General features: G+C 41.8%; 1 protein-coding gene across 10 annotated transcripts in view; it reads left to right on the forward strand.

Moving 5' to 3' along the window:
* SCN8A (sodium voltage-gated channel alpha subunit 8) overlaps positions 1-22,054 on the forward strand; it is a 179,174-nt gene that overhangs the window by 110,190 nt on the left and 46,930 nt on the right. For 6 of the 10 annotated variants that reach the window (XM_023257081.2, XM_023257082.2, XM_023257080.2 and 3 more), the window contains 2 exons: positions 6,941-7,336; positions 20,870-21,002. In XM_023257081.2, coding sequence (XP_023112849.1) covers positions 6,941-7,336; positions 20,870-21,002 — 529 coding nt within the window. The remainder of the gene's footprint in view (positions 1-6,940; positions 7,337-20,869; positions 21,003-22,054) is intronic. The other 4 variants (XM_023257084.2, XM_023257086.2, XM_023257083.2 and 1 more) reach the window with 1 other exon arrangement.

Below are 22,054 nucleotides of genomic sequence, written 5' to 3' on the forward strand. Positions count from 1 at the left end.
GCCCCTACCCCCCCCCCCCCACACACACACACACTCGCCTCTCTCTCTTTCTCTCTCTCTCTCTCTCTCTCTCTCTCTCTCTCAGAAATAGATAAACATTAAAAAAAAGGATATGTTAAAAAAATTTGGGGGGTTGACATATTTGAAGGAAATCTAGTTTCGTACGGATGTAATTAGAAAAAGGATGGGGCGCCTGGGTGGCTCAGTTGGTTGAGTGTCTGACTTTGGCTCAGGTCATGATCTCGCTGTCTGTGAGTTCTAGCCCCGCGTCAGGCTCTGTGCTGATAGCTCAGAGCCTGGAACCTCCTTCAGATTCTGTGTCTCCCCTCTCTCTGCCCCTCCCATGCTCATGCTCTCTCTCTGTCTCTCAATAATAAATAAATGTTAAAAAAATTTTTTAAAAAAAAAAGAAAAGAAAAGGAAAAGGGAGGAATAGGGGTGCCAGCGTAGTTCAGTCAGTTAAGCGTCCGACTTCAGCTCAGGTGATGATCTCACAGTTCATAGGTTCGAGCCCCATGTTGGTCTCTCTGTTGTCAGCGCGGAGCCTGGAGTCTGCTTCGGGCCCTCTGTCCCCCTCTCTCTCTGTCCTTCCCCTTCTCACTCACTCTCTCAAAGATAAACATTTTTTAAAAATGACAAAAAAAGGGTGGAAAATTTAAAAGCCTTTTCAGATAATTATGAATATTCATCTTTGATGCTATTCCAAAACTCAGCGCAATTATTGTTTTTTCAGTGATTAGTTGCAGTATAGAATTTGAAACTGTAAGTCTGTTACATTAAAATTCTTTGCTGTATTTATCACCATAGATCATTAACTCATGAGTGATTAGTAGCATCATGCATTGATCATTTAGGGAATATCTGTTCATTGACTTACACACATCTTCCAAGTACTGCCACACACAAGTTTTAAAAATCACATACATTATTATCACTAACAGCTCATAAGAAAAGTCTAAATACTGTGAAACTGTCATGCTTCCAGAGTCCACTCTACACTTGTGAGAAAATGAAAGTGATAAAGGAAGATATGATCTTAGTATTGTTATGAAATAGTTTTGACCTCTTGATCCCCCTTAAGAGGGTCACAGGACCCCCAGGAGTCCCTAGACCACACTTTAAGAACGAGCTGTTTTTCACTGCTGTCTTCTCTAGGGTTTTGATGGTTTCCTGTCTCACATTCAGGTCCTTTATCCATTTTGAGTTTATTTTGGTGAATGGTGTAAGAAAGTGGTCTAGTTTCATCCTTCTGCATGTTGCTGCCCAGTTCTCCCAGCACCGTTTGTTAGAGAGACTGTCTTTTTTCCATTGGATAGTCTTTCCTACTTTGTCAAAGATGAGTTGGCCATACTTTTGTGGGTCCAGTTCTGGAAAAAGTGAAATATGGCATGGACATAGAACATTTAAATCAGTAACTTATCACATCCTAAGGATCCCAGTCATTGTTAAGCCTGGTCCCAACAGACAGCTGGCATGGATACCCTAAAATCCTCAGTTTTTCCATGGAATATGAGGGCCACCTCCTCAAATCGAGAACACCCCATAGCCATTCTGCCGAGCAAACACCTAGACCTAAGGTAGTATTTCTAGTGAACTGTGATGTGTGAAGCTCTTGGTCGGTGGACAAGAAAGATTTTGAAAACAGAAGGAAGGTAAGGCCCACCCATTTCATAAAGTAGCCTGGATCCCAGGAATTAATAGAGCCAAGAGTCCTGGGTCATCATTGCAACCCTCTAGCCCAGGGAAACTGAGACCAGTGACGGGCTGGGCTGGCTACCCTCAGGATGTATCTCCTTAGAGAATGGGCTAGAGCAGGATTGAATATTGGGTTCTCTTTTCCCCTTCCACATTTATTACCATCAGCTCTTTTGCCAAGAATGGAACAGGGAACTAAACAGTAAGACATAAATTATTTTCTTTTAGTGTGTACTGTCTCGGGATCCTGATTTCTATGTGTTTGTAGGTCACTAAATTGATCATTATCTTATCACTTTCCTACCGGTTAAGAATAGATCTCCTGTAGTATATATTTCCTACTAGGCTGCAAGGTTTGAGAGGACAGGGACCATGCTATATGTCTTCTTTACAACTGTATCCATATCACTTAGTACACAATAGGTATTTAATGATCATTCGTCAAAGAAATGAAACCTCTTTCCTAATGTGGAGACCTAATGTACCATGTAGTGTGAGCAAAATCACAGATTTAGTCCAGGGAAGCTTGCTATGAGAAGCGAAGCAGTGACCCAGTGCAGGTGTGGGATAATGCTAAGGTGTGGGTGGCTAATTTATAGTATACAACCCAAGTACCTGTTCATTAAATTAAGCACTGCACCTACAATGTACAAAGCACACCAAGAGATACAAAGATGAATCAGGCAGTGTGACCCTCTGAAGAGCTTATAGTTCGTCAAAAAGGAGAGCTAGAGGCGCCTGGGTGGCCCAGTCGGTGGAGTGTCTGACTCTTGATGTCGGCTCAGGTTGTGAACCCAGGGTCGCGGGATTGAGCCCCGCATTGGGCTCCGTGCTGAGCATGGAGCCTGCTTAAGATTCTCTCCCTCTCTCCCTCTGCCCTTCCCCTATCTGCATGCGCACTCCCTCTAAAAATTAAAAAAAGAGACAGAGAGACAGAGAGAGAGAGAGAGAGAGCTAAAAGCATATATACAAAGAACTGTAGCAAAAAGTAGAGCGCAAGTACTGTGAAAGAGAGGCTCCATGCTGTTGAAGGGTGAAGGAAGTTTGTTGAGGAAGAAGGTGAAGGGCTGGACCACGGACAGTAGAGAGAACCTCCACAGCTGGAGGTATAGAAAATAAAGACCTGAACGCAGCGTGGCTCAATGGTAAGGTCTGTGAAGGGAAAAGGTAAAAGATAAAATGGAAAAAGTAAATTAGAGTCAAAGCTGGGAGGATTGATGAAATTAAGTGTGATCATGGGATTTAACAAAGGAGCCCAAGAGTTCTGGCCTTATTTCTCTCTAGTGAGCCTTACAAGGAGATACATACTCCGAAGACACTGTCAACATCTAACACAGAACCTCAGAGTTCTGTGTTCCACTGAACTGAACGTGTGGGTAGAAGCTCAAAGATATTTCCCATCCCTCCCTCAATCCAATCTTGGGATCCTACTGTAGTACTTATGGTTTTTATTTTCTGTATTTTATGATGCTTTGACATTTTAGGAGCCTTGCTAGCTGGGGAGAGACTGCCCCTCCCAGTGCAGACTTAATTCCTGGACACTGAACAACTTGCCTGGGAGTGTGCCTTTCATATGCAAATGGATCGATCCAAACCCTCATCCCCAACTTTATCTAAAGCTCACATGCCAAGATATACCACACCAGTGTCTCCCCTGCCCTAAATCACTCCAAGGGCCAGGCGTTGGGCAGCTAGGACCAGTCCTGTAGCCCAGAGCCTATTGAAATTATTCAAACTGACCAATCCTGGACTTCTCAGATGTGCCTGCTCTGCCTCACCTGTTCCTGCTAGGGAGACCACCATCCAGGCTCTGAACCATGCTTTTCCCTTGCTCTTCTGCCTCCTAACTGACCCTGCTACCTCCCCAGGAGGCCCTGCATGGCATGGCATGGCGTGGCATGCCCCCTTCTCGTGGGAGCTGTGACTAATAGACTCTTCCAAAGGCAGTTGTCTCTGTGTCTGTCACCTTACCGTTTTTCATTAGAACAAAATCATATGTACAATAGGAAGGCACTGCCTTTGGCGTAGAACATTGCCCTGAGGTATAAAAATTGGGGGGCCGAGGGGGATGCCAAACAAAGAGACAATTGAAAATATTTGGGTCTTTAAGTTTTCTTTAACCAAGGAAATTTAAATCCATTGTAAGGCTTTCTGAATTTATCTGTCTTATACTCAGGGCTATTGAGGTGTTTTAAAATCAGGAATTGGGGGCGCCTGGGTGGCACAGTTGGTTAAGTGTCCGACTTCAGCCAGGTCACGATCTCGCAGTCTGGGAGTTCGAGCCCCGCGTCGGGCTCTGGGCTGATGGCTCAGAGCCTGGAGCCTGTTTCCGATTCTGTGTCTCCCTCTCTCTCTGCCCCTCCCCTGTTCATGCTCTGTCTCTCTCTGTCCCAAAAATAAATAAACGTTGAAAAAAAAAAATTTAAAATCAGGAATTGGATGGATGTCACTGGGATATATATTACTACATTTATTTAAAAGGAAAAATAAGGTCTGGGGTGCCTAGGAAACTTAGTCGGTTAAGTGTCCGGCTCTTGGTTTCGGCTCAGATCATGATCTCACATCTGTGGGTTCAAGCCCGGCATTGGGCTCTGTGCTGACGGCATGGAGCCTGCTTGGGATTCTGTCTCCCTCTTTCTCTGCCCCTCCCCTGCTCGCTCTCTCAAAAATAAATGGATAAACATTTAAAAAAATTTTTTTAATTTTAAAATGGAAAAATAAGGTCATAATTTTCAAATTAAAAAAAAGTGTGAGTTGGTCAAGTGGTTTGACAGTAAGGACTGGCTTGTATCATACAGTGGATATTTTTATAAATGAAACAGGCTAAATCTGTGGCTTTAAGGTTTTGATGAAAATATCTTGAAGGCATGTGATAAGATAAACTTATTTTATTAAAAAACTAATATTGGAAAAATTAATGTTGGCAGTGATATATTGAAAGTAATGATATTTTGATTATTCCACCTTTTTCTTTTGGGTTAGATAAGGTTCCTTTAAGAAGAAGAATAACCCCTGTAAGAGTAACCCATATAATTATTAATAAAACTTAAGCTTTTTTTGGTATCCTCAGAAAACAAGACATGGAATATTTCTAACAACTAGGTAACAAATTTGGCAAGTTGGTTGGTTTATAGTTCTTTGCTTCCAATAAAGTTGAAAGACTGCCTAATTTGACTGTCAGCTGATTAAGATAAATTTTGCTAATAGCTTACTATGTGATTTTGGCATATAATTTGTAAGGAGTTCAAAGAATTGAGTGACATTGCTACAATAAAATTCTTCTGTTCCCAGGTACTATTTGTGTGAATAAGGTTTTTGAGCTCTTAAAATCTAATACTAGAAAGGGAAGGGAAGGTTGATGTTGAGCCATGTTTGATTCTAGTAATAAATAATACAAATATTTCAACCCCCAAAACACCAATTTTAAAAACTCATTAGGAGATACATTTTAATAAAATACCCATTTTAAGCTTAATAATTACTTATAAAATGTATATTTATGAGCTGTCAGCACAGAGCCCGACATGGGACTCAAACCCATGGACCGCGAGATCATGACCTGAGCTGAAGTTGGATGTTCAACCGCTGAACCACCCAGGCACCCTATATTTATATATCTCAATCAATTTTATTAATAAGAATTATAATAAAAAATCCAGGAGAATTTTTTTTATGTTTATTTCAAGAGAGAGAGTATATGCTAGCAGGGGAGGGGAAGAGAGAGAGAGAGAGGGGGGAAAGAGAGAAAGAATCCCAAGCAGGCTCCATGCTGCCAGAGCAGAGCTGGACTCTGGGCTCGAACTCACCAACTGTGAGATCATGACCTGAGCTGAAATCAAGAGTCAGATGTTTAACGTACTGAGCCACCCAGGTGCCCCAATCCAGGAGAATTTTTAAAAATTCTTAGAGACTCAGGATCACAGGAAAATTTTGAAATTTTAAGTACAGTTATTTATAATTTTTGGTTGCAGAAAAGTATTCAAAGGTGATCAGTAAAATGCGTTAAAGCATAACAATATGCATTAGCACACAATTCTCTAGGGAATATGGAAGGGAAGTATGAGATGAAGGAGAAAAAGAAATGAGGAAAAATTTGTAAATGGTAAATAAAAGTTTCATTTCAAAATGTCAGCGCTGGGAATTATATAATTTACAAATATTTAAACTTGTGATAAAAAAAAATGTTGACTTTAAAATGGAATAGAGGAGAGCCCCTAGGTGGGTCAGTCAGTTAAGCATCTGACTCTTGATTTTGGCTCAGGTCATGATTTTAAAGATGATGGAATCAATCCCCACCTGCCCCCCCCCCAGCTCCACCCCCCCCCAGTCCCCCCCCACCCCACCCCAGCACAGAGCCTGCTTGGGATTCTCTCTCTGCCCCTCCCCTGCTCACATTCTCTCTCTCTCTCTTTCTCTCTCTCAAAGTAAATAAACTTTTGGGGCACCTGGGTGGCGCAGTCGGTTAAGCGTCCGACTTCAGCCAGGTCACGATCTCGCAGTCCGGGAGTTCGAGCCCCGCGTCGGGCTCTGGGCTGATGGCTCAGAGCCTGGAGCCTGTTTCCGATTCTGTGTATCCCTCTCTCTCTGCCCCTCCCCCGTTCATGCTCTGTCTCTCTCTGTCCCAAAAAGAAATAAACGTTGAAAAAAAATTAAAAAAAAAAAAAAGTAAATAAACTTTTAAGTTTAAAATGGAGTAGAAGGAAACATACATAATATTCAACTGAACAAAAGCTACTTCAAGACTATTGTTGGCATACTACTTATCTCCGGGGCATGTACTCATTGAGAGAATAGCACTTTTAATAATGATAGAGCACTTTTAAATTCTCTCCTTTTTGCCACGTGTGGCTTGGAGTCTAACTTGAGTAAAGGCACACTTCAGGTGAGCTCATAGTACTGCGAAATAGACACACCGATGTCTTTCCCCGTGGTTAGCTACATAGAGCACGGGGTAAAAGCATCGTTGTAATGCATGGGCAAACAGGAGTAGAATTTGTGTATGGCTACCTGCTCAAAGCCAGATGCATCTCAAGGGTATGGGGCAAGAAGTGAGTGATTATGGATGTGGACAGTGGTATAAACGCAACCTCCAGAAGTGCTCTCTGGAAACACGTGTGTTCTCATACCAGGAATGCAAGGGTAGGGCCGGGAGGGGGAGGCAAACCGCCCTTGCTGGGCCTGTACAGGGTCAGCCTCCCGTCTCACGCCGTCTCTTGTGTGTGTCTCTCTCTCCCCGCCCCTGCAGTCACTGCTCAGCATCCCGGGCTCGCCGTTCCTCTCCCGCCACAACAGCAAAAGCAGCATCTTCAGCTTCCGAGGGCCCGGGCGGTTCCGCGACCCGGGCTCGGAGAACGAGTTCGCGGACGACGAGCACAGCACGGTGGAGGAGAGCGAGGGCCGCCGGGACTCGCTCTTCATCCCGATCCGGGCCCGCGAGCGCCGCAGCAGCTACAGCGGCTACAGCGGCTACAGCCAGGGCAGCCGCTCGTCGCGCATCTTCCCCAGCCTGCGGCGCAGCGTCAAGCGCAACAGCACGGTCGACTGCAACGGCGTGGTGTCCCTCATCGGCGGCCCCGGCTCCCACATCGGCGGGCGGCTCCTGCCAGAGGTGAAAATAGATAAGGCAGCTACCGATGACAGTGTAAGGAAGTAAACACAGACCGAGGCTAGGCATGGCAGTCTTTCCCGCGCCCTCCTCTCTTCTCTCCGGTCCGGCCGCTCGCTCCCAGGCGCTGTCCCCACTCTCTCGACTCCTGCCCCCACTGCCCCCCACCGTTTCTGTCTTCTGCCACCTGCTTTGTTTCTGTTGTTCTCTTCAGCCCCTCCTTCTCCCTTTTACTTTATTCCCTGCTGTTTCCCCCCACCCATCCCCTCCCTCCTTGTTTCGGACTACTGCCCTTCCCCATCCCCTCTTGGCTTTACTTTACCTCTTTCTCTTTCTCTCCATCTTTGCAAGTCTCTGTCAGCCTACCTGTATTCCTTCCCTTGCCCCCCCCCCCCACCTGCTTTGACTGAATGCCTCTGGCCAGCGGATCCTGCCCGGATGGAATGAGAATGGCATCCTGCCACCACCAATGACCAAGTCTGAGCCGGTTTGGAACTACCATCGCTTCTCTCCCTCCCATGTCCTCTCCTTATAGGGAAACAGCCTGGAATTTAAAGCTTTTATCTTTCTATTAACAAAACAAAACAAAACAAAACAAAACAGCAATATAGTTCAGAATAATTTTCCAAGTCTCCTCTGTAAGAATGAGGTGTGATTTTTCCAAAGAGGAATGTGCATACATGATGCTGTCGGCAGGAGGTTCGCACCGGGGAGAACCAGGCAAGGAGAGGTTAGGGAAGCCAGTGCAGAACTGGAGCTAGACATTCAAAAGCATTTGAAATGGAAAGAAATCAAAGGAGGGGGAAAGTGGGAGGTTGGGGCAAGAACACATGGTGCATGGGGGAGGAAGAAAAAGGGAAGCAAAAGATGAATTTTAAATGTAATCAAATGTCAGGCTCTGGAGGAGCTGCATATAATAGCTTCAGAAAATCACTTGTCGAGGGGTTTGGATAATGGCTCCCCTCTTTGGGAAAAGCCATCTCCTAACATTCCTTTAAATTCTAAGCTGTTTATACCTTCTTTCTAGTTTTAAATTCTTATAGCCTCAGCGATCCCAATCCTCTGTACCTCTAACTCCTTAACCTCCCTCAGTCCTTCCTTAGCTGGCATAGACTCCTTGAGATGGCATGCCAGTCCGTCTTGTCCTAACACTTCAGTTTCCTCTAACACAGCACGGAGACAGCCGGTCCTTTAATTAGCATGATGCATGTGTGGAGGAAAAGTGGACAAAGTGGAATTATCCACAGTGATCTGTTTTTAACGTTTCTGGATGCCTGTTGACCGTACAGATAAAAATTCAAAAAGCAGTTAGGATGTGTTTGACACTGTCTTTTCTCTCTTGCCTTTTCATTTCATAGTAAAATAACTGCCCGTGCTACACACACACACACACACACACACACACACACACACACGTTTGTATAGCTCTTTAGAAGTGACAAGTTACTTTTACATTCATTATTTAATTTGCTCTGAATAAAAATTCTATAAGGCTGGCAAAGTGGAGCTCATTGTCCCTGGTTTTAGACGGGGGGTAGTTTCAGAGAATTTGGGCTCCTTAAGGTCACATAGCTCATTATTGATAGAGCCAGAGTCTTAGGGAAAACTCAATCTTCCATTTCTCAGTTCATTTTAGTGTCTTCTCTGTATAGCCACATGGCCATTTTTCTTCAAGAAAACTCTTTATTTAATATCAATTATGGTAGGAACAATAATAATAACAAACAGTGGTTCCAAAATTCCCCCAAAACCAGGTAGTTGGCCAAAATAAATATTATAGACATGATTACCTTTACTTTAAATGTAATGTTTGATTGTCCCTAATTCTATATCTAGAAGTAAATATTTACGGTCTGTTATTAGACAGTTACATTATCTGAAAAAAACAAGGTAATGTGTCAACAGATAACAAGGGTTGTGTCAGCATGGACAGTACAGTTCTGGCAACTCAAATGTTAAAAACCAAATTTATTTCTGATATCCTGGCTTTTTTTTTTTTTTTTAATAAGCCAAATCATACATCTTGCTTTTTTGTTGAAAAGAAGGTATAGAAAAGGTATCCAGGAAGGAGGAGATTGAACTTCAAGCTGAAGGCACATGAGCAGATTTGGGGGTTTTGTTTTTGGTTTTCTGGCAGCTTCTGTTAGACTGTGTGGGAAAAAAACTTGAGAGGCAGTTGAGCAGATGTCTGTGGAAGCAAGGCTCTGTGCACTGCCTTACGTTGTGGCCTCCACAGAGTGCTGCCTTTGGAGTTTTGGGGGGCCTGCACACTCCACCCCCTGTAGGCCCTTAGGAGATTCTTTGCTGTGGTCCCAAGCGATGATGGTGACAGATTTGAGGATTCCCAAGGCCAGGAGGGCAGATCCCAAAGAGGCAGGAAGATAAGATAGGCACGACCATTTCATTCCCAAAGGCTTCATAACCAGGAAAAGCTGTATTGTTAGAAGCCATAAAGAAGTGCTTCTCAGCTGTTGATGGCGTGGGGATATGTGTAAGTTATAATAATAGGCCAAAAAGACACAATAAAACAAACCCAGACTGCATAGACCGCGTGTGGTATGATATCAGATCTATAGAAAGACAAACTACACACAGAAAGAGGATGACTAATCAGAAGTTAACCATAGTTGCCTTTAGGAGGGGAAATTATCGGTGGCTTTTTTTTTTCCTTACTCTTTTGTGTTCTTTACGGCTTTCTACAATGACATAATAATTATAGCTACCATATGGGTTCTTGCTATAGTATGCTAAGCACTTAAATATATGCACTATCTCATTTAATTCTTATAACCATCCTATTTGGTAGGTGGCTTTATCCTATTCAACAGATGAGGTTCAAAGCCTTAGTGACTCGTGGCAGTGGAGCTTGAACCAAGGTCTTCCTGATGCCAGTGAGACCTTCTTGGCCACTTAAATATTAGCTCCTTTGGGAAGTGGGGAAAAAAAAAAAACATTTATCATTTATCTTAGAGGAATGCAATATGTTACTAATGTTGTATGCAGCCCAGACCACATGAGCAACAAATAAATCCTTAGGCTAAGATGTAGCAATTCTTACTGTCAAGGAGTAAAGATTCTGCAGTGACTGTCTGGTGATTGTGCGGATTTTTCATGAGAGGATTAATAAACTAAGATGTTTTATGTGGTGGCGGGGGCGGGGGGGGGGGGGAGAGAATCACGTTTGGGATGTGACTCAAGCCGTGGATTGATTTGCCTGCGCCTGAACCACGAGAGTGCTTCCCAATGTGTGCTCATGCTTTGTGGAGCATTGCAGGAGCCGCTGAGGCCCAAAATTTCAATGGTTTGGGAGTTTTCACTTTTGCTTTCTGCTGAAGCAGAGGATGAGGGGACTTTTCCCATGCCTTCATCTCTAAGCTGGAAAAGTAGGTGAGAATCTCACCACTCAGAGAGAAAGCAGGTGCTGCTGACAATCCAAAAATCAGACGTAACTCAGAAACCCTGTTGTATTAGCTTACAAATATATAAGTATTATCTCATTTAACGCCCACAGCTGATAGACACTACTGTTGTCTACATTTCACTGAGGAGGTAACCAAGGCTTAGAGAAATAAAGTGGCTTGTCCAAGATCACACAGTAAGCGGCAGACAGAATGAGGGCTTGAGTGCAGGCAGTCTGGCTCCGGAGCACTGGCCAGTAACCAGTGCGCTGCACCAGCTCTAAAGCCTGAGTCCTTCAGTTTATTTACTGATGTGATCCTGGGAAATTAACATAACCTCTCTAAGCCCATTTCCTTATCTGTGAAAAAGAGATAAAAGGACCTTTGCTAAAGGGCAATCGTAAAGATTACATGCAATAACATTTATAAAATGTGAAGCATATTATTTGGTCCATTCTTGGTGTTCAGAAGCCAGTTTCCATTTCTTTCCCCATGCTCTTTTGGCCTTTTTAGTCCTGAGATGTGGATGTTAGGATTTCTACTGAATTGCTTGACTTGGAGAGGGTTGTATTCCTTCTAAGGAATACCTTAAAGATCCTTTTCTGAGAAGAAGAAATTATTGTACAACTATTTTAAAGCAGATTACTACAGGGGTGCCTGGATGGCTCGGTCGGTTAAGCTTGATGGCGTGGGGCCTGCTTGGGATTCTCTCTCTCTCCCTCTCTCTGTCCTTCCCCTGCTTGCGCACTTGCTCTTTCTCTCAAAGTAAACAAACATTAAAAAAATAAAGCGCTCTTGGGGCGCCTGGGTGGCGCAGTCGGTTAAGCGTCCGGCTTCAGCCAGGTCACGATCTCGCGGTCCGGGAGTTCGAGCCCCGCGTCGGGCTCTGGGCTGATGGCTCAGAGCCTGGAGCCTGCTTCCGATTCTGTGTCTCCCCCTCTCTCTCTGCCCCTCCCCCGTTCATGCTCTGTCTCTCTCTGTCCCAAAAATAAATAAACGTTGAAAAAAAAAATTAAAAAAAAATAAAATAAAAATAAAGCGCTCTAAATTTTAGTTCCAAGAAAAAGGTAACCACCTGATAAATTTCCATTCATGTATTTCCATGGGAAGGCGATTTAGTTGTGCTTCCTTGGGCAGATCCGTAGAAACGTGGGCAAAATCTGCCATCTGCAGGTGTTATAGGATATCTCTTTGAGAAGTGCAGCTACAGTTGAGGAGGCTGGAAGTCAGTGGCTAACTGTCGTAATAAACGTTGCATTTGGGTCGTGAGAGAAATGGAACAAATTTGCACTGAGTTTCACTTTCAAAGAATGTAATTGAGGCTCTCTGTTGCTTCCTCTGTTACTGATAGTTTTACATGAAACCTCCTTAGAGGCTGAGTTCTAAAAAGGCAGAAGCTCCTGACTTTAAAACGTTGTGAATTCTCCTCTTTTCCTCCCCAACAAAGTGAGACCAAACAAACAAAAGAAATAAACACCTCCACTTACAGGAATAAAAAATGACCTGAGGAGATAGGGAAGGGGAAGGAAAGAGTACATGATCTCTCCTCTGGTCCTCGGGTCTCAGCGTGGTTGAAGGAGGAAGCCCTCTCCCTACCTCCCAAGTGATAAGAATTGAGTAGCTAAGCCAAGAGCAGAGACATCCCTGACAGAATCCCGAGGAGATTCTGCAGTCAAATGCTCTGCCACTGAGCTATACCCTCCCCACCCTCCACCCCCCACTATCCCAAGGAGATTCTGGAGGAAGGGTTACTCTGAAGCTGCTGTACATGGGAGAGCCTTCAGTTGGCTAGAATCTGGCACAAGAAACAATAGCCAACAGCGCTGATGGGAATGTAAAATGGTGTGACTGCTTTGGAAAACAGTGGCGGATTCTCAAAAGAATTAAACATAGAGTTACCATATGATCCTAGGTAAAACTGAAAACAGGTGTTCACACAAAAACTTGTACACGAATATTCATAAAACCATTATTCATAATAGCCAAAAAGTGGAAGCAACCCAAGTGCCCATCAACTGAGGGATGGATAAATAAAATGTGGCATGTCCCTATTATGGAATATTCAGCCATAAAAGGGAATGAGGTATAGATACATGCCACAGCACGAATGAACCTTGAAAACGTTATGCTCAGTGAAAGAAGCCAGGCACAAAAGGCCACATATTACTGTATATGGTTCCATTTCAGTTTTTTTTTTTTTTGTAATGTTTTTATTTATTTTTGAGAGAGACTGAGAGAGCATGAGCAGGGGAGGGGCAGAGAGAGGGACACAGAATGGGAAGCAGGCTCCAGGCTCTGAGCTGTCAGCGCAGAGCCCCATGCGGGGCTTGAACCCACAAACTGCAAGATCATGACCTGAGCCAAAGTCAGACGCTTAACCAGCTGAGCCACCCAGGTGCCCCCACATGGTTCCATTTATATGAAATGTCTAGAAGAGATAGATCTATAGAGACAGGAAATAGGGGGATTGGCTGCAAACAGGTACTGTGTTTTTCTTTGGTATGATGGAAATGTTCTGGAATATACTGTAAATATACTAAAAGCCACTGAATTGCACACTTTGAAACCATTAAAATGGCGAATTTTATTGTAATGTGCATTTTATCTCAATGTTGTAAAAGTTGAAAAGAGAAACAACAGCCCAGACTTTCAGTCCCAGCTTTCAAAACCTCACCCAGGGAGGAGGGATTTCAGGAACTACCCATCCATCTTGGATTCCTGTGTACCCTGGTTTACTTACTACAGATTTATTTTTCTCTGGATACTGTCTTAGCCCCCAGTTAGTGCTTAGCACTTTGAAGTAATGTTCTTCATAAGTAGTTTTAGTTTGTATCATCTCAGGCAGCTAACAGTGATGAACACACGTTTGCTCCCTCTCTCTCCATTAATCAGTCACATCTGATGAATACAGAGAGACTGCATGTTTTGACGATGACCAGGCCATATATAAAATAGGACTTTCACCCACGACATGCCCGAGAAACCAGCCCCCTTATCTCTGGTAAACAACCCAGGCAGCCAGCCTGCCGTAAGTCACACTAGTAAGGAAGCCAGTCTGCTATCTCTTGTGACAATCCAGGAAGGTATGATACCCAGGTGGTCAGGGCTTGATTAATAACTGATGAGTTCCCTAATTTTTGTTTCTGTGTTCACCTTTGGACCCACCCGAGAAAGCCAAATATGCACCCCTAATCAGTCACCTAGGATGCCTTGCTTCTAGTTAGCCCAGCTGCAACGCCCTCATGCCAACAGCCTTGAAGTCCAGGCACAACTAAAGCCTTCCCTTTTTTCCACGCGAAAGCTCTCCCACTCCCCTGCCTGCCTTTGCGCCTCTGGCGAAACGCATGTGATGGTGGCTGACTCCCCATCTTAAGCTCAGAATAAATAGCCTTTGCTTTTCTCACTCGGTTGATCTTCCTTTATTTCCATAATACAAATAACATTTTCTACGCATTTACACACTCTTTCGTATTCTTTCTCAAAGGAATTCTACTGCACGATCAATATCGCAATAGTACACTGGGTAACCCCCACCCAAGAGTTACCAAAGGTGTGGGAACAAAGGTGGTGGAGCAGGAGCTGTCTGGCCAGCTGAGAATTGTCCCCTAAACCCCTTTGTACCACAAGACTCTCCCAGAAAAGTACATTTTCCTACTCGATCCCCTCACCTCTCTGAGCAGCCTCTCCTGACATGTATCAACATAGATTAGTTTGCTTTCATTTTTGAGGACTCGTGCAGTATGTCTTTTTTTATTTGGCTTCTTTCACTCAACAAGATGTTTTTTTGAGATACATCCATGTTGGGTATCAGTAGTTCATTTCTTGTTATTGATGAGTATTGATTGATTGGGTCCTTCATTGTACAAGTACACTCCAAATTGTTAGTCCATGTTCCTGTTGATGGACGTTCACGTTGTTTCCAGTTTTCAGTAGTATGAAGAAGCTTGCTGAGAGCATTCTTGTGCAACTCTTTTGGCAGATAAATGTTTTCATTTACATTGGATAACTACCTCAGAATGAAATTCCTGGGTCGTATGGTAAATGTATGTCCAGCTTTGCGAGAAACTGCCAAACAGCTCTCCAAAACAGTTACACTATTTGTTTTTAATACTCCTACCAACAGCGTATTAGAGTTCCAATTGCCCCCCATCCTAGCCAACATTTGGTGATATTAGTCTTTGTTTTTAGCATTTGAGTAGGCATAAACTGTTGCCTTACTATGCTTTTAATTTGCATTTCCCTGCTGATTAATGATGATGTGCATCTTTTCATGTATTTATTGGCTTCTCATAGATCTTTCATTAAGTTGCTTATTTAAATCTTTTGCCCATTTTGATTTTTTTATATGTTATGGATACAAGTCCTTTATCAGATACATAACCTTTTAATTTTGATGACATCCAATGTATCAGGTTTTTTTTTTTCTTCTAGGAAAATTTGCCATTACCCCAAATTGTGAAGGTATTTTCTTCTCTAAATTTCACAGTTCTGGGTTTTACATTCAGGCCTCTGATTCAGCTCAAATTAATTTTTGTGTATGAAATTAGAAGGAGTTGACTTGGATGAATATCTAATTTTTCAGTACTGTTTGTTAAAAAGACTTTTTGGGGCGCCTGGGTGGCTCGGTTGATTAAGCGTCCAACTTCAGCTCAGGTCATGATCTCATGGTTCGTGAGTTCGAGCCCCTCATCGGGCTCTCTGCCGTCAGCACACAGCCCACTTCGGATCCTTTGACACCCTCTCTCTGCTCTTCCTCTGTGTGTGTGCACACTCTCTCTCCCTTTCTTCTCTCTCTCTCAAAAAATAAAACATTAAGAAAATGTGTTAATACAAAAAAAAAAAAAAAAAAAGACTTTCCTTCCTTCACTGAACTGACTTGGCATCTTGGTCAAAAATCAACTGATGTACATGTTTGGGTCTGTTTCTGGATTCTATTCCGTTCCCTTGATCTATTTGTTTATGCTTATAACAATACTATGCTTGTCTAATTACTGTAACTTTATAGTCTTGAAATGAGATAGCATAAGCCTTCCAAACAAAAAATATTTTAAAGATCATGAAACAATCTCTTAAGAGATTAATTTGCTTTTCAGATCTTTTTAAAAAGATTATTTTGCTATTTTTTGCTATTATTTTGCTATTTTGCTAGATTCTTCACGTGTCTTTATATATTTTAGAATCTTTTTTTTTTTTTTTTGGTCAGTTTCTTCAGAAGAGCCTAGAATTTTTATAGTGATTGCACTGAATCTATAGGTCAATTTGGGAATAATGGGCATCTTAATTATATTGAATCTTTCAATCTGTGAATGTGGTTTTATTCTCCTTTATTAAAGTCTTCTCAAGTTTCTCTCAGCAAAGTTGTATAATTTGTAGTGGAGGTCTTACCCATCTTCCATTAGATTTATTCCTTGGTATTTGTAGTATTTGATACTGTTGTAAAAGGTATAATTTAAAACCTTTTTATTTTCGGGTATTTGTTATCAGAGCATAGAAGTACAGTTAGTTTTTGAATGCTATGACCTTATAAATTAACATCTCAGTTCTATGAGGTCTTTTTGTTGCAAATTTCATAGGGATTTTACATGCACAATAATATTTTCTGTGACTAACAGCAACTGGAACCTTTATGCTTTTTATTTATTTTTCTTGCTTTATTGCACTAGCTAGGACTTCAGATACAAAATGCATAGAGATGATGAAAGCAGATATTCTTCCTTGTTTCCATTATGCTTGGGAAAAGATTTAATGTTTCAGCAAGAATTATAATGTTGGCTATAGGTTTTCATAGATGTTCTTTATCAGATTGGAACTGCCATGTTCTATTTGTGGCTTGCTAAGAAATTTTATTATGCAGAGGTGTTGAATTTTATCAAATGTTCTTTTACTGCATTTGAGATAATCAGATATTTTTTTCTCTTTTATTCTGCTAAAGTGATGAATGACATTGACTTTTTTTTCTAACGTGAAACTAGCTTTCCTGGGATAAATCCTGCTGGTCATGATGTATTATCTTCGTATATATTGACGGGTTCTATTTTCTCAAGTTGTGTTAAGGATTTCACATCACCGTTCATGAGGAATATTGGTCTCTGATTTTCTTTTGTTGTAATGTTTTTTGTTAGGTTTAATATCAGGGTTATGTTAACTTTATAAAACAGGTTGAGAAGTATTCCCGTCTGAAAGAATTGGTATTAGTATTGGTATTATTTCTTCTGTAAATGTTTGATAGAATTCACTTGTAGAGATATCTGGACTAGAATTCTCTTTATTGTAAGGTTTTTTTTTATTAACAATTTCTAATGTGGGCTATTTAGATTTTCTGTTGCTTCTATCAGTTTTGATAAGTTGTATTTTGATAAGTTTGTTCGTTTTATCCAAGGTGATATGACTTGAAGTTGTTGGCAATTATTCTTCCTTTTCTTTCTTTTTTTTTTGTTAGGTTAGCCCACTTAAATTTTTGGGTTTATTTATTATGATATTCTATCTTATTATATACTCTGACTACTATAAATATTGTACAGAAGCCTCCTTTCTTACGATGGTTCAACTTAAAATTACGATATATTCTTATTATCCCAATAATGCCTGTAGGAGTTGTAGTAATGTCCCCATTACTATTCCTGAAAATGATAATTTGTGTTTTCTATCTTTTTTTCTTCATCAGTCTTGCTAGAGAATTATCAATTCTATTAATCTATTTTTAAAAAACATTTGCCCTTTGTAATCGTCTATTGTTTGCCCATTTACTAATTCATTAATCTCCACTCTTACTTTTATTATATTCTCTCCTCTACTTACCCACAGTTTAATTTGATCTTTTTCTGATTTCTTAAGGTGGAAATTTAGAGCATTGATTTTACATCTTTTATAGCAGTTAGTGCTGTAAAATTTTCTCAAACCATGGTGTTAACTGCATCCCATAAATCTTAATGGATTATTTTCATTATCATCAAAGTATTTTCTAATTTCCTTTGTGATTTTAGCTTTGATCTGTGGACTTTTAGAAGTCTGTTGTTTTATAAACCTAAGGGGATTTTTCTGGATGTCTTACTGTTACCACAAGACTTTTCAGTGGAACCAGTTCCTTGGATCTGTGGTAGATGCTGTGGCCTGTGTAAAAAGGTGACATGATGAATTCTCTTTTTACCCTGTAAGGTTCCCTAAGTATGATCTTTGAAACTTCCTTTTCTTGGTGTCTTCTTTATTTCTTTTTTGAAACTTAAGATATGTTCCATAACATGCCTTAGTATGGAACGAATTTTAACGTTGTTATAGAGGTTGTCACCACATATCCCTGTTACAGTTTATTTTCATTTTATGTAGAAAGATATAGATAATCATTGTTCCATCTTAATACTAAGTTTGGGGATAAACTTCTCTTTATGTGGAGTTTTTAATCCAAGCTAAAAATTATTTTAGCTTTCAAATAGATACCACTAACTAATAATCTAATGATTTGACTAGTTCCTTTAGACAGCATTTTTATTAACTTTGTTTAAGGTTAATGTTACTAAAGTCTCAAGAATTTATCTCTTGTTATATCCAGCAAGTCCAGAAAACAGTAAGATATACTTAGAACCAAAGCAAATTTTTTTAAATATATGAAATTTATTGTCAAATTGGTTTCCATGCAACACCCAGTGCTCATCCCAAAAGATGCCCTCCTCAATACCCATCACCCACCCTCCCCTCCCTCCCACCCCCCATCAGCCCTCGGTTTGTTCTCAGTTTTTAAGAGTCTCTTATGCTTTGGCTCTCTCCCTCTCTAACCTATCTTTTTTTTTTTTTTCCTTCCCCTCCCCCATGGGTTCCTGTTAAGTTTCTCAGGATCCACATAAGAGTGAAACATATGGTATCTGTCTTTCTCTGTATGGCTTATTTCACTTAGCATCACACTCTCCAGTTCCGCCCACGTTGCTACAAAGGGCCATATTTCATTCTTTCTCATTGCCACATAGTATTCCGTTGTGTATGTAAACCACAATTTCTTTATCCATCCATCAGTTGATGGACATTTAGGCTCTTTCTATAATTTGGCTACTGTTGAAAGTGCTGCTATACACATTGGGGTACAAGTGCCCCTATGCATCAGCACTCCTGTATCCCTTGGGTAGATTCCTAGCAGTGCTATTGCTGGGTCATAGGGTAGATCTATTTTTAATGTTTTGAGGAACCTCCACACTGTTTTCCAGAGCGGCTGCACCAGTGTGCATTCCCACCAACAGTGCAAGAGGAGAACCAAAGCAATTTTGAAATGCAGTGTCATCCTTCCTTGATGAATCAGCCAGTCCAGTAGATCTTACAGTACCTTAAGAGTCAGCATTCTGAAAATTACCTACCATGTACTGTAGATCCACAGAGAGCAGCTCAGTAAAAATTTAGAATGAATAAATGCCAGAAACAAGAATACCCACCGTATGGGGCCTTTCTGTGTTCATTTTTAGACGATTGTCATTTTTAAAATGTAGGAGTCTAATCGGATTTATTAGGTGTCATGAGTATCAGGCTGGGAATTGGAGCAGAAAGGGGCTCACCAGAGAAATGTATCTTATTATGACCTGACAGTAATGGTCAACAAGTCGTTGTTACATTCGCAGTTGTTTGTATAGTAATACAGCCAGGGATTCCCAAGGAAATCAGTTCTTTTTCTTTTCCATTTCTTCTGTAGCTCTGTCAGACGAACAGAACAAAACCCAGTGGTAAACCAAATGTCTGAATCCGTGAAACAGCTTGATGAAACACTGTAATAAGATAAATTATGATGTGCCAGATACTTTCTTCTGTACAGTTCTTAAAATCGAAACATACCGAAGGACAGAAAGCCTTTCGGATGTAGCTCTCCAGAGACAATTATTTTCTTTTCGAAACAGCTAGTGTCATTCTGGTACTGATCAGACTGACTTTTCTAGCTTCATATAAACATGTATCCTCCCTGTCCTCTGAGAAATGGTGAGTGTCTGTCTTCTTGCCTTCACAGTGGAAGGGACAGCCAACATTACCTGGATGATGTGTTGTAGCGGACGGCATGGTTACTTGAAAGCTAGCTTTTAATCCACTGCATTGAGCCTGACCTAATGTAGCATATGCAGGTTGGCACAGAGAGCACGGGCAAGGGACATTAAGAAACGCTGTGCTATAATCTCCCCTACCAGCATTCCCCACAATGGAACTTGTAAAAAACAGTTTGTATGACACGCTGATGGTGTTTTCTGCCCTTTTTATTTGGGAATTTGAACACTGCGGGTTAACTTACAAAGTAGACTGTAACAAGGGCAAGATAAACATATGTAGCGCTCTATATTTAGTTAAAATAGTGAGGGATGCCTGGGTGGCTCAGTTGATTAAGTGTCTAACTTTAGCTCAGGTCATAATCTTACAGTTCGTGGGTTAGAGCCCTGTGTCAGGCTCTCCTGACAGCCCAGAGCCTGAAGCCTGCTTCGGATTCTGTGTCTCCCTTTCTCTGCCCCTCCCTCACTTGTGTTTCTCTCTCTCTCTCCCTCTCTCTCTCTGTCTCTCTCTCTCTCTCAGAAATAAATAAACATTAAAAAAAAATTTTTAATAAAATAGCAAAACCCTTACCATATTTCTTTACCGGGGCTTGGGGGAGATTTGGGGTAGAACTTCAACCCCATTCAGTTAGGCCCAGGTTTGACATTTAGAAGTGACAGTTTGAGAGAGCGATGGTGCCCCTGCCCATGAAGGAAGCAACATCTATAGCATTCAGTGTGATCAGGGACTTGGCCCTTTAATGAAATGTCGAATAGAGGTGAATTCGACTTATTTTATCATGTGGTCAAATTCTAGCCAAATGCTGTGGATATGAGACTGAGATGGGAAAACTCAGGTTCTCCTTCTGGTGTCATTGCCCCGGAAGATGTGGTCTTTGCACCGGGTGCGTGGAGTTGACCAGACGAGGCGTTTGGGTCCCAGCCAGATTCTTTGGTTAACTGTAGGTTTGTACCAACTTACCCTGGTCATCTCATCTGTAGCACTAAGGATGATCCGTGGTCATGTTTCACTCTACTTCTTGAGGTTAATAGGATTGTAGGATCAAAGTAAAAAGATGTTACAAAGAGCATTTGTTTGTGCTCACACTCTGGACAATTTGTCCAGCATGACCCAGCTTTAACCTTTATAAGACTTTACTCACCTGATTTACTCTTGTTTTCAGGCTACAACTGAGGTGGAAATTAAGAAGAAAGGCCCTGGATCTCTCTTAGTTTCCATGGACCAACTGGCCTCCTATGGACGGAAGGACAGAATCAACAGTATATTGAGTGTTGTTACAAATACACTAGTAGAAGGTATGTGCCCTTGATGTCAGCCCAGACCACCAAGATAAAAATACGTCGTGTGCACGATAAATATAATTCCTGTCCCTTGGCCTGACTCTTGCAAATATTGACTCTGAACTTTAGGAATAGTCTACTTGTTATAGAAACCAGCATCCCATGTCTGCATGCAGAGAATCAAATAAGGACTTCAAAGCTGCTGCCAGCATTGTATACAGATAGATAAGAAGTATGAAGGAATGGCATTTAAGAGTGAGCTAGCAGATCTCAAGAAGACTGTAATTGTCATGAGGGGCCAGCAGGGTGATAGGAGGCACGAAGGATATAGACTGAAGTGTGAAGATACGAAATAACGGAACCCCCCTCCTGCCCTCTACCCCAAAACATACCTTCCTCTTTTCCTTTTTAGCACCCTACAACCCTTTTGCTTTTCCCGGAAGGACTAATGTACTGTGCATTTTGATTGCACCTAATTCTGCCTCTCATCAAACACCCCCACGTACCCATAAATATATTTGATGTGTGAATAGGTAAGCTGAAACCCCTCTTATTCCGGCGCTCGGTGCCACAGGAAGAGAGAAGCCGCTGTTGAATCACAGCCTATCTGCAGGAGTGTTGCTGTCAGTGCCTGAACTTCGTATTAGGCGGCTCCTCCGTGACACAGCCTGGCCCGCTGAGGAATGGCAGGATTTTCCATTACACCACAGCCCCCCAGCGGGTGTCCCATCTGTCCGGGTGTGGTCTGTATTCTAGGCTCCCCTTTCTTTCGTCAGACGTAGACTCCATAACTGGGTTTTCTCTCACAAGATTCCGACTGATCCTGCATGAATCCTCTTCTCTTGATTCATGTTGCTTTAGCTGAGCTGTCCCACTGTAGATCCGGAATATTCTTGAAGCCTCAGACTGCTGTTCTTCAGAGTTCGACCCCCCAGGCTAACCCCACAATACCCAGAGCCCCTCCTTTTGTAAGGAGAGTCAGAATTGTCCTGGTGTCCTTGGAACAAGTTATTTTTTGAGTCATTTAAGCCCAATACCACTTCTACTCAGAGAAAAAGAGTTCAGCA

This window comes from Felis catus, chromosome B4 (genome assembly GCF_018350175.1).
Source record: "Felis catus isolate Fca126 chromosome B4, F.catus_Fca126_mat1.0, whole genome shotgun sequence".
Lineage (NCBI taxonomy): Eukaryota > Metazoa > Chordata > Mammalia > Carnivora > Felidae > Felis > Felis catus.